The sequence below is a fragment of the Bos grunniens genome, chromosome 24 (assembly GCF_055505025.1).
Source record: "Bos grunniens cultivar Pamir isolate PY7600 chromosome 24, Bosgru_T2T1.0, whole genome shotgun sequence".
Taxonomy (NCBI): domain Eukaryota; kingdom Metazoa; phylum Chordata; class Mammalia; order Artiodactyla; family Bovidae; genus Bos; species Bos grunniens.
Window position 1 is genome coordinate 36,345,087 of NC_141188.1, and position 14,322 is coordinate 36,359,408.

Genomic DNA, 14,322 nt, shown 5'->3' on the forward strand with positions numbered 1-14,322 from the left:
TCACAACCTCCCATCAGTTACATAATATTAGTAATTCTACATAATTAGTTTATTACCATCACTTATAGAGATATAAATATTAACATAATTTCATAAATTATGTAAAACTTATTCAGAGATGGATTGCATTCAAGAGCATTTAGCTATTTGTCTAATACTTTGCAGTTGTAGGCCAAAAGAATAAAGATGTCAATGGTTGCCTTATTCACCAAATTCCTAAAGTCAACCATCCATCTAACCATTCACCCATCCATGTATCCATGTATCCATCCACTAATCCATGCATTTATCTATCTGTCCATGCATCCATCCAACAAATATCTGTGCTCTGCTATGTGCTGGCACTATTTTGGGTACCAGGTTTTAGCACTGAACAAGGAAAACAAAACCACGGCCTCCGTGGACCTTACTCTCTGATGTGATCATTATGCCTTGATGGAAAATTGGCTGACGTATGAGGCAGATGCAACACACTCAAAACACAATAAATAAAAGAATCTTCAGCTGAAATAAAAACAGTGTCAAAAATAGGCTTATCTCAAAGGTCCAAGCCAAGCAGTTCATAAAAGATTAATGCGAGAATTAGAATTAAAAAATTATTGGGGTTAGAGTTTACCTCTTTTCCTCTACCTGTTTCCTGAGGTGAAAAGCAAAAGAGGGTAAGGAGGAAGAAAGCAATGGATCTGGATAATCTTCAAAGAAGAGAAACTTCCTACTAATGATGAGAATTGGCAATGTAAAAGAGTAAGAATGCTATAGTCCATTTTTAAAACTCTGTATGGTTTCTGTATTAACTTTGATTCAAGACAGATTTTATCTGTTCAAAGTTCATGCTGTCACTATCACAAAAAAATAATGTCTCTTACAGCCAAATTACCTTTCTAGTTTTCCTAGCAATCAGATCTTTCAATTCCATGGCAGATGTGGGGCATATGCACCGCCAAGTGGATCAATTTATTTTAAAATCAATTTCCCCATAGTCTTTGGAATCTGCATAATCTATATAAAAATTTAGACAAATTGATATTGGAGTCCACAAGGATTCTAGAATAGTTTAAGTTTTTAAAAAATTTCCCACTAAATCTTTTAAAAATTTTATTTATTTTTATAATTTTTTTTTTTTTTGCTGTGCCACATGGCTTGTGGGTACTAATTCCCTGATCAGGGATTGAACGTGGGCCCTCGGCATTGAGTGTGTAGAGACCTAACCACTGGACTTCCAGGGAATTCCCCCCACTATATTGTAATGCATACTAAAATCATTCATCTTAAGTAAGAAGTGTTAGATGAATATTAACTTTTCCACAATAGAATAATGAACATATAAAAATCTCATTGTGCCCGTTTAAGAGAAAACTTTTACCATTTGTGGCACTATACTTTCACTGGAGTAGTGGTTAATAAAAAATTATTAAGCAAAGTAGCATGTCTATAAGGGTATTTAACAAATATGATAGAATGGCAGAATAATTACCATTTAAAGAGCAAGTATGTGCCAGGCACTGTGCTATTGGGTACCTTATAAACATCACCCCTTTGATCATTATAACCCTGCAGGGTAGGCATTATTGGTTTCTTTATATATCAATAAATGGGGAATCTGAGACTTCAAGAAAATAAGTAGCTTGCTCAAGTTTTTAAAGTGCTAAGTAGCAAATCTGGGATTTAAACCCAGTTCTAATTCCAAAGCCTTTGGTTTCATATTCCTGATTATAAAGGATTATAAAATCTATTATTCTGATGGTCTTTTCTGTGTCCTTTCCATGACATTCTGAAAGAATCCCTCTAGTCATGAAGAAAAGGCATTGAACAAAAAGGCATTATAAGATATTTTTCTACACTTGTAATCAGAACCACATATGCACTGTCCCGTTTGATAAAACTTTGATGCATTTAAAGTGCTCAAAAGGTTTCCAACAACAAAAAGTTGTTCTTCCAGAACCAACTAGGTTCTTAGCTCTGTGATGGAAAAGACCATGTATTGTCATTCTTGTGCTCACATATCACAGCCTAATGTGATTTTTTGGAAAAAACACTGTTGAATGAATAAATGAACAAAAGAGTACTTGGATCTTCTTTGCTAATTTAGTCCAATGTACAAACTTTACAGGAGATCCAACCAGTCCATCCTAAAGATCAGTCCTGGGTGTTCATTGGAAGGACTGATGTTGAAGCTGAAACTCCAATACTTTGGCCACCTGATGCGAAGAGCTGACTCATTTGAAGAGACCCTGATGCTGGGAGGGATTGAGGGCAGGAGGAGAAGGGGACGACAGAGGATGAGATGGTTGGATGGCATCACCCACACAATGGACATGAGTTTGGGTGAACTCCAGGAGTTGGTGATGGCAGGGAGGCCTGGCGTGCTGCGGTTCATGGGGTCGAAAAGAGTCGGACATGACTGAGCGACTGAACTGAACAACTTTACCATTAGGTGTCTATATTAAACCATCTGCTCAATTTCACTAAAATAAAAAAATGGATATTAAAAAAAATTAAAGCCCATGAAAATGAAAATTATCACTTCTTTTTCTATGAATCAAGAGTAGGATTTGAACTGTAGTTTAAGGAAACTTTACAAAGTATGTGAAGGATCACTTTCTGACTCAAGATATTGATCTATGTACTCCTAGACTTCGCACAGCAAAGGAAACCATACACAAAATGAAAAGACAACCTATGGAATGGGAGAAAATATTTGCAAATGATATCACCACAAATGGGTTAGTATCCAAAATACACAAACAGCTCATACAACTCAGTATCGAAAAACAAACCACTCAATCAAACAGTGGGCAGAAAACATGAATAAACGTTTTTGCAAAGAACACATACAGATGGCTAACAGGCACATGAAGAGATGCTCAACACTGATGGTTATTGGAGAAATGCAAATCAAGACAACAATGATATCATTTCAAACCTGTTAGAATGGCTATCATCAGAAAGTCTACAAATAACAAATGCTGGAAAGCATGTGAAGAGAAGGAAACCCTTGTACCCTTTTGGTGGAAAAGTAAACTGGAGCAGTCATTATGGAAAAGAGTAATAGAGGTTCCTTAAAAAACTTAAACTAGAACTGCTATATAATCCAGTAACTTCAGTGCTGGGTATAAAGCACAGAATGAAAACACTAAATTGAAAGATACACACACCTCGAAGTTCATAGCAACGTTGTTTACAATAGCCGAGATATGGAAGCAACGTAAGTATCCATCAACAGACAGATGGATAAAGAATATGTGGTATGTATATATATATATATATGTATATATAATACATCATATATATATCCTGTGGCTATATATATATATGATATATATATAACATACAAACGAGTTCCATTCCAAGAGTGTATTCATAAGTCCAACTTATTCAAAAGCCCAACAGTTAGCCTAGGTACCCAACTAACACAGTTGGCTATATGGTACTATACTGTAATAGGTTTATAATACTTTTCACACAAATAATACATGAAAGACAAACACAAAAAATAAGTAAAACATTTTTAATCCTACAGTACAGCATCTTGAAAAAGTGCAATAGTACTGTACTGATACTGTACTATTGCACTGTATTATATAAAATATTGTATGTATTGCTGGCATCCAGGGGCTGGCATCCAGTGAATAGGCAAGAAGAGTTACTGACTAGAGGAGGGAGAAGATGTGGGAGATGGTAGAGCTGAAGGACTGTCAGCAATAGGAGACGGAGGGCGAGCTGCAATTTCACTCATACCTTACATGACTGTACATGCAAATATACATTCACATCTTTGAAAGCCTGAAACTTGAAGGTTTGTATGTAGTGGCCTTAATACATATGTATACATTCACACATGTATACACACAGACACATGCACACACAATCGAATATTACTCGGTCATAAAAAAGAATGAAATTCTGCCATCTATAACAACATCGATGACCTTAGAGGGTATTATGCTTAGTGAAATAGGACAGATAGAAAGAAAAAAAAAACTGTATGATGTCACTTATCCGTGAATCCAAAAATAATACAAATGAATGATACAGCAAAACAAAAAGACTCACAGGTACAGAAAACTAGCGCTTATCCGTGGATAAAGGGAAGGAGGGGCACGATAGGTGTAAGGGATTAACAGACTCAAACTGCTAATATAAAATAGGTAAGCAACACGGATATATATTTCAGCACAGGGAATTATACCCATTATCCTGTAATAATTTTTAATGGAGTACAATCTGTAAAAATACTGAATCACTTGAATCAGTGATACTTCATGCCGTTCATTTGAAACTAATATAATATTGAAAATGAACTATACTTCAACTTTAAAAATAACAATTAAAAAGTAAATCCACTTTTGTTATTTTCCATGATGTAGAGAAGCTATGTTGTGAAAAAAGGACCAGATTTAAAGTAACACTAGAAAGTAAAAAAATTCTGAGATAAAAGTTACACATCTTACATCATAGATATATTCCTATATATCTTGGTTGAACTAATGCTAAATATAAAATGAGAACCACATCAATAAAGTATAATTAGAAATAATGGATGGTACAGAATAGGTATCAATAACTTACAAAGTAGATAATCCACAGTTGAATAATTGAGAGTTGATTTTATATCAGGTCCAGATCAATGACTCTATAGAGAGTGAATCCTATTTTATTTCACAAAATAATTATTTTTGATAAATTGCATGGCATTCTTTAATGCCTGGTTTTTAAAATCTCTTCGTTAAGATGAATATTTTGAGAGTTAATAAAAAAGTGAAAGTTAACTTGTGAGAAGTTACTAAATGACAGCATATTAAAAAGTAGAGACATTACTTTGCCAACAAAGGTCCATACAGTCAAAGCTGTGGTTTTTCCAGTAGTCATGTACAGATGTGAAATTTGGACCATAAAGAAGGCTGATCGCTGAAGAATTGATGCTTTTGAACTGTGGTGCTGGAAGACACTCTTGAGAGTCCCTTGGACTGCAAGGAGATCAAACCAGTCGATCCGAATGGAAATCTACCCTGAATATTCACTGGAAGGACTGATGCTCAAGCTGAAGCTCCAATACTTTGGCCATCTGATGCGAAGAGCCAACTCATTAGAAAAGACCCTGATGCTGGGAAAGATTGAAGGTAGGAGGAGAAGAGGATGAGATGGTTGGATGGCATCACTGATTTAATGGACATGAGTTTAAGCCAACTCCAGGAGATGGTCAAGGACAGGGAAGGTTGGCACACCGTAGTCCATGAGGTTGCAAAGAGTTGGACATGACTGAGCGACTCAACAACAACTAAATGAAAAAATGTTTCTTACTTAAACTAAACTATATAATCCGCAGCTAATTCTGTGATTTTTAAAAATTCTGTGATAATTTAAAATAAACTCTTATTTTAATTCCTTTATCTCAGAAGGAACTGTGCAGGTATGAAGTACTCACCTAAAAGTGCATTTTTCCCATGATCATCTGGTAGGAATCGCTTGTCTACAGCACACACTAGGATGTGTTCAGGAAGGTTGGGAGACTTGGCCCCCACCAGGAGAAATCCTGCTGGGATGTCAATCTGTTCCATACACAGAGATACCAAACGCAAATCTTTTCCTGCTTGACAAAAACCTAGAAACCAATAAAAAAAAAAAGAAAAAAGGACACAGTGGAATGTTTAGAGAGGTTATAACTCCACAACACCCATCTAGAGAGTAGACTTGCCTGTCAGAATCACTATGAAGGACTAAATTTAAAGTTCATATGCAAAGTGAAAGAAAATGAAGTCACTCAGTCATGTCCGACCCTTTGCGACCCTATGGACTAGCCTACCAGGCTCCTCCATCCATGGAATTTTCCAGGCAAGGATACTGGAGTGGGTTGCCATTTCCTTCTCCAGGATTGAACCCCAGTCTCCCACATTGTAGGAAGACGCTTTACCGTCTGAGCCACCAGGGAAGTCTCAAACACACATCTACCACATGTGTTCTTCTGAGCAGAGATAAAAAGATGCTCATGCTCAGTTGCTTCAGTGTCCAAATCTTTTCAACCCCATGGTCTGTAGCCCGCCAGGTTCCTCCGTTCATGGGATTTCCCAGGAAAGATTACTGGAGTGGGTTGCCATTCCCTCCTCCAGGGGATCTTTCCGATCCAGGGATCGAACCCGTGTCTCCTGCATTGCAGGCAGATTCTTTATCCACTGAGCCACCAGGGAAGCCCAAAAACTTACTAAAATGAGATATTTCCAACTGTTTTAGCCAACACTGATGACTTTATATTTTCTGATCCACAAATAAGGAAATGATAAATATACAGGAAACTGACAAACATGTAATTTTATGTGCACATAATACAGTATTCTTAGTTTCAATGCAAATTCACTTCTCTAAGTCAGAATTGATCACAGAACAAATGTCTTCTATTTCACAGAGGAAGAGACTGAAGCTCAGAGTTTAGTGAATCATAAATGAATGGATCAGAACCAGAACTCAGAACTGTTTAGGTTATTTTCACTAGATGAGACATCATAAGAAACGAAAAAACCTTACATAACTGCTTTGTAACCATAAATTATTACCTTAATTCATTAGTTCATCATTTACTAAAAATGATTTGCGGATTTCCCTGGTGGTCCAGCGGTTAGGAATCTGCCTGCCAATGCAGGGGATGTGGTTTCAATCCCTGGTCTGGCAAGAGTCCACATGCCACAGAACAACTAAGCCCACGCACCACAACTACTGAGCCCATGTGCTACAAGTACTGAAGCCCACGCATCTAGAGTCTGCTCTCCACAACAAGAGACACCATTGCAATAAGAAGCCTGCCCAATATAAGGAAGAGCAGCCCTCTCTTGCTGCACCTAGAGAAAGCCTGCACACAGCAACAAAGACCCAGCACAGACAAAAATAAAGAAATACAGTTAAAATAAAAGGATTTTCAACAAGTGCTGTCTTGGGCTTGGGGATAGAGCTGAACAGAATGTGTCATCCTCTAAGAACTCACTTGTAGTCAACTGCAAGGATGTATAAGGAACTGGCAATTACAAAACAATATAACAGAGGACAGCTATGCTCTGCTACAAAGCACCAATCTCCACGTCTTCTGGGAAATGATCTCCCAACGCTCTAGTTATGGGATTCCCCTGGACAGCTGTGATATTCCAGACTGAGCTGGAGCTGGCGCCTGGTCCAAGCTGGGCCACTGGGACATCCCACCTTTCTGGCCATAGCTGGGCACCTGACAGAAAACTGGACAATGGAGGATGGATGGCTAATTCCCACACACAACCCTGGGGAGAGCGCCATCATCGCCCAAAACACAGAACCATGCAGGCTCTCCCAGAATCAACGTATATTATATTATGATGCTAGCCAAATGCCAACAAAAACTGAATGCCATCAGTGAGTATATGAGAAATAAATGAAAACAACAACCAAATATGGTATGAAGCTATGGTGCATAGGAATCTACTATATGGTTTGGATCATTAAACCTCAAAAGCAGACATGATAAAATTAGAAAAAAGCCAGGAAACCAGAGGCTAGAATGATAAAGACAATGGGCTTCAACTATTTCAAGCTTGTAGATTCTCTTTTAAAACTAAAAACTCAAAGGTAACTTCCAGTGTTCACAGTTTGAGAAAAATAATATCTAATGTTATTGTGACTTCTTTAACAATTTGAATGAATTTGTATTTTATTATTCACAATATCATTTGTATTTATTTGAATAATCTTCTATATATGGGGTCATATTATTTATTCAGTTTACAAACTTTTTTTTTTTTTCCTATAGATGCATAGAGCCCTTTAAAGAATCTGCTGTCTCCACCTCCATTAAGGGACAAAACTCTCAGGTTTGAAAGTTGGGAGTTGATGATATGATATGAAAGGCAGTTACAATTTATGGAGCACTTAACATAAGCCAGGTGGAGTGTTAAGCACTTCAGAGACTTTCTTATTTAATCCTCTCAACAATTCTAGCTAGGTATGACTATATCCCTTTCATACATGGAGAAATTGAGGCTCAGAGAGGTGAGAGTGTTTGTCCAAGCTTACATAATGAGTCCCATAATGTCCAGTGATGTAAGACATGGAAAGTTTGCTATATAAAAACAGGCATAAAATGTATTAGTCAACTTGGGGGAAAAAAAAAAAGCACTAAGAATAGTTATACTCCAGAGCCAAAACCATGAGGGGTTAACACAAATGTCTCTACCAAATTCTAAAATCCTAACCCAAGAAGGCTAAAAATAGAGACTTCCTGGAGGTCAGGTTAAATTAGAACACTGCGCTTCTGTTGCTAAGGCACTGGTTCAGTCCCTGGTGGGGGAACTAGGATCCCACATGCTGTGCAGCCAAAAAAAACTCCTAAAAGGAGCAGTAAATTTCTTAATCAAAGGAATTATTCATTAATGTATAGACAGCAAATCTATCCCTAGTAGATAGCACCATTATTACAACTTTCTCCAAAGGGCAAAACATAAACACCTTCCCAAAGGATGTAGATAATTCAGTGATGAGAGGTTTACGATTACTGATTGATGGAAACAGATTGCTTGAGGAGATTTCTCTGTCACTAAGAAGTAGTACTACAAACTTTATGAACTTACAGTCACTCCGTATTAGAAAAAATACACAAGTCAGTACCAATCTGTACCAATTTGCAAATTATTAAAAAGCAAGGACATCACTTTGCTGACAAAGGTCCATATACTCAAAGCTATGGTTTTCCAATAGTCACATACGGATGTGAGAATTGGACTATAAAGAAGGCTGAGTACCAAAGAATCGATACTTTCAAATTGTGGTGCTGGAGAAGACTTCTGAGAGTCACTTGGATAGCAAGGAGATCAAACCAGTCAATCCTAAAGGAAATCAATCCTGAATATTCATTGGAAAAACTGATGCTGAAGCTAAAGCTCCAATACTTTGTCCACCTGATGCAAAGAGCCAACTCATTGGAAAAGACCCTGATGCTGGAAAAGATTGAAGGCAAAAGGAGAAGGTGGTGTCAGAGGATGAGATGATTAGATAGTATCACCAACTCAATGAACATGAATTTGAGCAAATTCCAGGAGATAGTGGAGGACAGGGAAGCCTAGAGTGCTGCAGTCAGAGTCGGACATGACTTAGTGACTGAACAACAAGACTTTTAGAACATCAGAGCTATCTGGACTCTCAAGGTCATCTGATACAGGATTTTCCAAAGGGGAGTTATAAAAGTCCTGGGGATTCATAAAGGTTCTCCATGATACTGGAGAACTATACATGAAACTAAAATATATAACATTACCAATTTCTAAAACCTAATAATTATTCTAATATTCTACCTTTAAAGCAAAATGTTCTAAGGACATTCTATGTTATACATGTAGGGATAGTGGAAATCAGATGAGCGAACTCAGCACTCACTTGATTGAAGCCCATATCAATGTGTGGTTTTGATTATCACACAGTTTAAGATTGATTTTTATTATCAGTCACATGTATTGATATGTTGCTTAATACATACCCATAATAGGCTAGTGGTTAATAATGGGAAGCTTTAGGGAACATAGATTGTGTTTGATGGACACAGTCATTTTACAAATGTGCCTAAGGTACTCTTTGCTAGATATGAAAGTTAGAGTCAACCTCATCCTCACTTATCAAATTATATAAAATGCACCGATATGCTCCTAGGGCACCAAAAAAAAAAAAAAAGGCAGTGTTAAGGTAAAATTTTAGTGATTATAATCCAATTCGGGGCTTCCCCAGTAGCTCAGTGGTAAAGAATCACTCTACTAATGCAGGAGATGAGGGTTCAACCCCTTGGTCGAGAAGATCCCCTGGAGAAGGAAATGGCAACCCACTTCAGTATTCTTGCCTGGGAAATCCCAGGGACAGAGGAGCCCGGCAGGCTACAGTCCCTAGGGTTGCAAAGAGTCAGACAAGACTTGGTAACTAAACAACAACAACAATCCAATTTGGCTTTTTGTGTAAGAAAGAAAAGCCTACTTCTTTCAGCAGCATATTATTTGCAGACAAATTCTGCAAAGAGCAGTCTGAAACTCTTTCCTCACATTGAGCAAAAATTATAAAAATAAATTAGTACATCCTGGTAGCTTAACTGGTAAAGAATCCGCCTGCAATGCAGGAGACCCTGGTTTGATTCCTGGGTCAGGAAGATCTGCTGGAGAAGGGATAGACAGCCCACTCCAGTATTCTTGGGCTTCCCTGGTGGCTCAGATGGTAAAGAATCTGCCCACAATGCGGGAGACCTGGGTTCAATCCCTGAGTTGGGAAGATCCCCTGAAGAAGGGAATGGCTACCCACTCCAGTATTCTAGCCTAGAGAATCCCATGGACAGATAAGCCTGGCAGGCTACAGTCTATGGGGTCCCAAAGAGTTGGACATGACTGAGCAAATTTCACTTTTAATCCTAAAATGTAAAAATTCCAAAGTTTGGGTAATAAAAGTGGATCTTGCCTTTTTTTGATGCTGGGAAACATATAAATACACTTGGCTCCCCTCCTTTGCCACTCCCCCTACCTGTCGGAAAAAGGTTTAACATTTTATTTTTGAATTTGTCAACAAAATATACTTTTCCTTACACAACCAGTTTAAAGTAAGTTAAACAGTAATTGCTACATGCTCAGTCATATCCAACTATTTATAAACCCATGGACTATAGCCCACCAGGCTCCTCTGTCCATAGAATTTTCCAGGCAAGGATACTGGAGCACAATGCCATTTCCTCTTCCAGAGGGATCTTTCCAACCCAGGAATCAAATGTACATCTCCTGTGTCTTGTGCACTGCAGGCGGATTCTTTACCTGCTGAGCCTTCAGGAAAGCCCTAAACAGCAACTAAAGGATAAAATGTAGACAGTTTTTTCTCATGCATGAATAATATCAAAGAGTGATTAGTATATTGATCTAAAATAAGTATTTTCTACTTAAAATTGATTCTTTATCACATGCTATACAGTGACAGAATTAGTTTTTAAATTCCTAAGGGGTCCAAAAATTATATACTACTATAAGAGAGATTTGTGAGTCAAAGATTGGGAAACACTAATCTATCCCTATCTCTTTAGTTTGTAGATGAGGAAACTGGGACCCATAAAGGTTAAGAAAACAGTCCAAAGTCAAATTCCCAGCAACCCAAGAAGTTGGGACCCAGGCCTCTTGACTCCAGGTTAAAGAGTTAACGTCACTCTGACCACAGAATAAAGGTTACTCTGACCACGAGACCTTCCCCGGTCTGACGTAGGACACTCTCCTATGGCTTCTCCATTGCCTACCTTTGCTGAGTCATCACCTAGCTTTCTAGGCTGAATCCTTAGGGGCACTTGTCAGAGCAGTCCCTGCCAGCCATGGGCTCTGTCAGCATCCACCTGTCTCACACCTACTGAAAGTGAATGTGTAGCTCAGTCGTGCCCAATTCTCTGGGACACCACGGCCTGTAGCCCACTAGCCTCTTCTGTCCATGGGAATTCTCCAGGCAAGAATACTGGAGTGGGTAGCCATTCCCCTTTCCAGGGAATCTTCCCCACTCAGGGATCAATCCAGGGGTCTCCCGCATTGCAGGCAAATTCTTTACTGTTTGAGCCACCAGGGAAGCCTTGGTGAATCCTCAAAATTCAGTTTTGCAAGTCACATAGGTGTCCCTTTCTAATGAGCTTTCTCAAAGCAATATATTGAAGCCAAAGGGAGATTAAGGGGGAGAAGTACAATTTTAGTTTGGGGCTAAACAGGAAGAGTAGAGAAGACACAGTTCGTGTGAAAAATATCTGAAGAAAGCAGAATTTGCTCTGGAAGAAAGATGATTTCAACGTGATGTCTGTGGTATAAGGAAAACTACACAGTCCACTCAAAGTAAGAAGCACTAATAGCTTTCAGCACTTTAGCCTATAAAGGTTTTCCCATTTATGATATGAGGACACCTAGAGGTGAAAAGTTATAATTATTAAACAATGACTGGATTCTAGGAGAAAAATTTTTCTCATAGGAGGAAGCAAACCTCTTCCTTTAAAATTTTTTTTTTTTTCCAAAAAGTGTCTGTGGGTTTCCTTGGTGGTCCAGTGGTTAAGAATCTACTTTGCATTGCAGGGGATACCAGTTCAATCCCCGGTCAGGGAAGATCCCACATGTCAAGGGGCAGCTAAGCCTGTGAGCCACAACTGCTGAGCCCTCGCCCCCTAGAGTCTGTGATCCACAAGAGAAGTCACAGCAATGAGAAGCCCACACACCACAACGAGAGAGTGGCCCCTGCTCACCACAATAAAGTCCACATGAAGCAACAAGGACTCAGCACAGCCAAAAATTTAAAATAATGAGTAAAAATTAAAAATAAACAATTGCTTGTTACAGTGAAAAGAGAAAATTCCCTCTTTTGTGTTAAAAAAAAAAAAAAAAACTCATGATGATGGCAGCCTATAAAAGGGGCACAAGAACCAACTGAAATTGCTACCAAGGGCTAAAACTGGAAAAAGCTAAACAAGAAAATAAAATAGTATTGGATTATAACCCCCAAATAAAATAAATATTCATGAATGAATATAAACAGATGACTGTGTAAATTAATAAATGAGGGAAAAGAGACAAACCTCCATGCAGTAGAATTCCAAATAATTTATGTAGTTACTCTGCCCTTAAGGATGTGGAGCGTAACTTGCCATTCCTTAAAAAGTGTAGGCTGAGTGTAGGAACTTTCCTCGACAGTAAGGGGGGTGGGTGCAGCAGGGATGGGATACTCATGGGGGATGGAGATAACACTATCTCAGCCAGGTGATCGAGGTCAACATCACCACCCATAAATCATCTGAAAGTATGTGTCCTTGATACAGTAAGATGAAAATGACACTTTATCTCTGTGATCGTTCTTCACCAAACCCATATATAACCCCAGTCTCATCAGGAGAAAAATATCAAATTCCAATAGAAGATCTAGAATACACCTGATCTATAATCTCTGAAACTATCAGGATCATCAAAAACAGAGGAAGTCTGAGGAACTGTCACAGCCAAGAGGAGCCTAAGGAGACACAACAGCTACATCTAATGTATTAATAGTACCCCAGACCGGTTCTATTGATCAACCTAGACAGCATACTAAAAAGCAGAGACATTACTTTGCCAACAAAGGTCCATCTAGTCAAAGCTATGGTTTTTCCAGTAGCTCACATCCATGGATGTGAGAATTCACCATAAAGAAAGCTGAGCACTAAAGAATTGATGGTTTTGAACTGTGGTGTTGGAGAAGACTCTTGAGAGTCCCGTGGACTGCAAGGAGAGCCAACCAGTCCATCCTACAGGAAATCAGTCCTGAATATTCATTGGAAGGACTGATGCTGAAGCTGAAACTCCAATACTTTGGCCACCTGATGTGAAGAACCGACTTATTTGAAAAGACCCTGATGCTGGCTTCCCCGGTGGCTCAGACGGTAAAGCATCTGCCTGCAATGCGGGAGACCTGGGTTCGATTCCTGGGTCAGGAAGATCCCCTGGAGAAGGAGATGGCAGTCCACTCCAGCACTCTTGCCTGGAAAATCCCATGGACAGAGGAGCCTGATAGGCTACAGTCCATGGGGTCACAAAGAGTTGGACACGACTGAGCAACTTCACTTTGATGCTGGGAAAGATTGACGGCGGGAGGGAGTAGAAGGGGATGACAGAGGATGAGATGGTTGGATGGCATCACTGACTCGATGGATATAAGTGTGAGTAAACTCCAGGAGTTGGTGATGGACAGGGAGGCCTGGCATGCTGCAGTCCATGGGGTCAAAAAGAATGGGACACAACTGAGCAACTAAACTAAATTGAACTGAAGACCAGTTCTGGATATTCCCTGGCGGCTCAAATGGTAAAGAGCCTGCTTGTAATATAGGAGACCAGGGTTTGATCCTTGGGTTGGGAAGATCCCCTGGAGAAAGAAATGGCTCCCCACTCCAGTCTTTTTGTCTGGAGAATCCCATGGACAGAGGAGTCTTGCAGGCTACGGTCCAGGGGGTTGCAAAGAGTCAGACATGACTGAGCTACCACTTTCAGATGGGTTCTGGAACAGAAAGAGGACATCAGGTAGAAACTAAAGAACCCAAATAAACTATGGACTTTAGTCAGCACTAAAATTACTAATAATGTAACATGTTCACAATAGGGCAAACTGTGGGGATATACAGAAACTCTGTACTGTTTTCTCAATTTTTCTGTAAATCTAAAGCTGTCCTTAAAAAAAATAAAGTCTAATAAGGAACAGATCTGTGGTTGCCAAGGAGCGGAGGAGTAACATTGGGAGTTGGGGTTAGCAGGTGCAAACTAGCATGTAGAGAATGGATAAACAGCATCCTACTGTAGAGCACAGGGAACT

General features: G+C 39.1%; 1 protein-coding gene across 10 annotated transcripts in view; it reads right to left on the reverse strand.

Annotated features, from left to right (window-relative positions):
* GREB1L (GREB1 like retinoic acid receptor coactivator) overlaps positions 1 to 14,322 on the reverse strand; it is a 250,871-nt gene that overhangs the window by 92,898 nt on the left and 143,651 nt on the right. For all 10 annotated transcript variants that reach the window (XR_015153864.1, XM_086373003.1, XM_086373001.1 and 7 more), the window contains one exon: positions 5,426 to 5,602. Coding sequence is in view for 9 of the 10 variants with exons in the window: in XM_086373003.1 (XP_086229129.1) it covers positions 5,426 to 5,602 (177 nt within the window). In the remaining variant the exon portion in view is untranslated. The remainder of the gene's footprint in view (positions 1 to 5,425; positions 5,603 to 14,322) is intronic.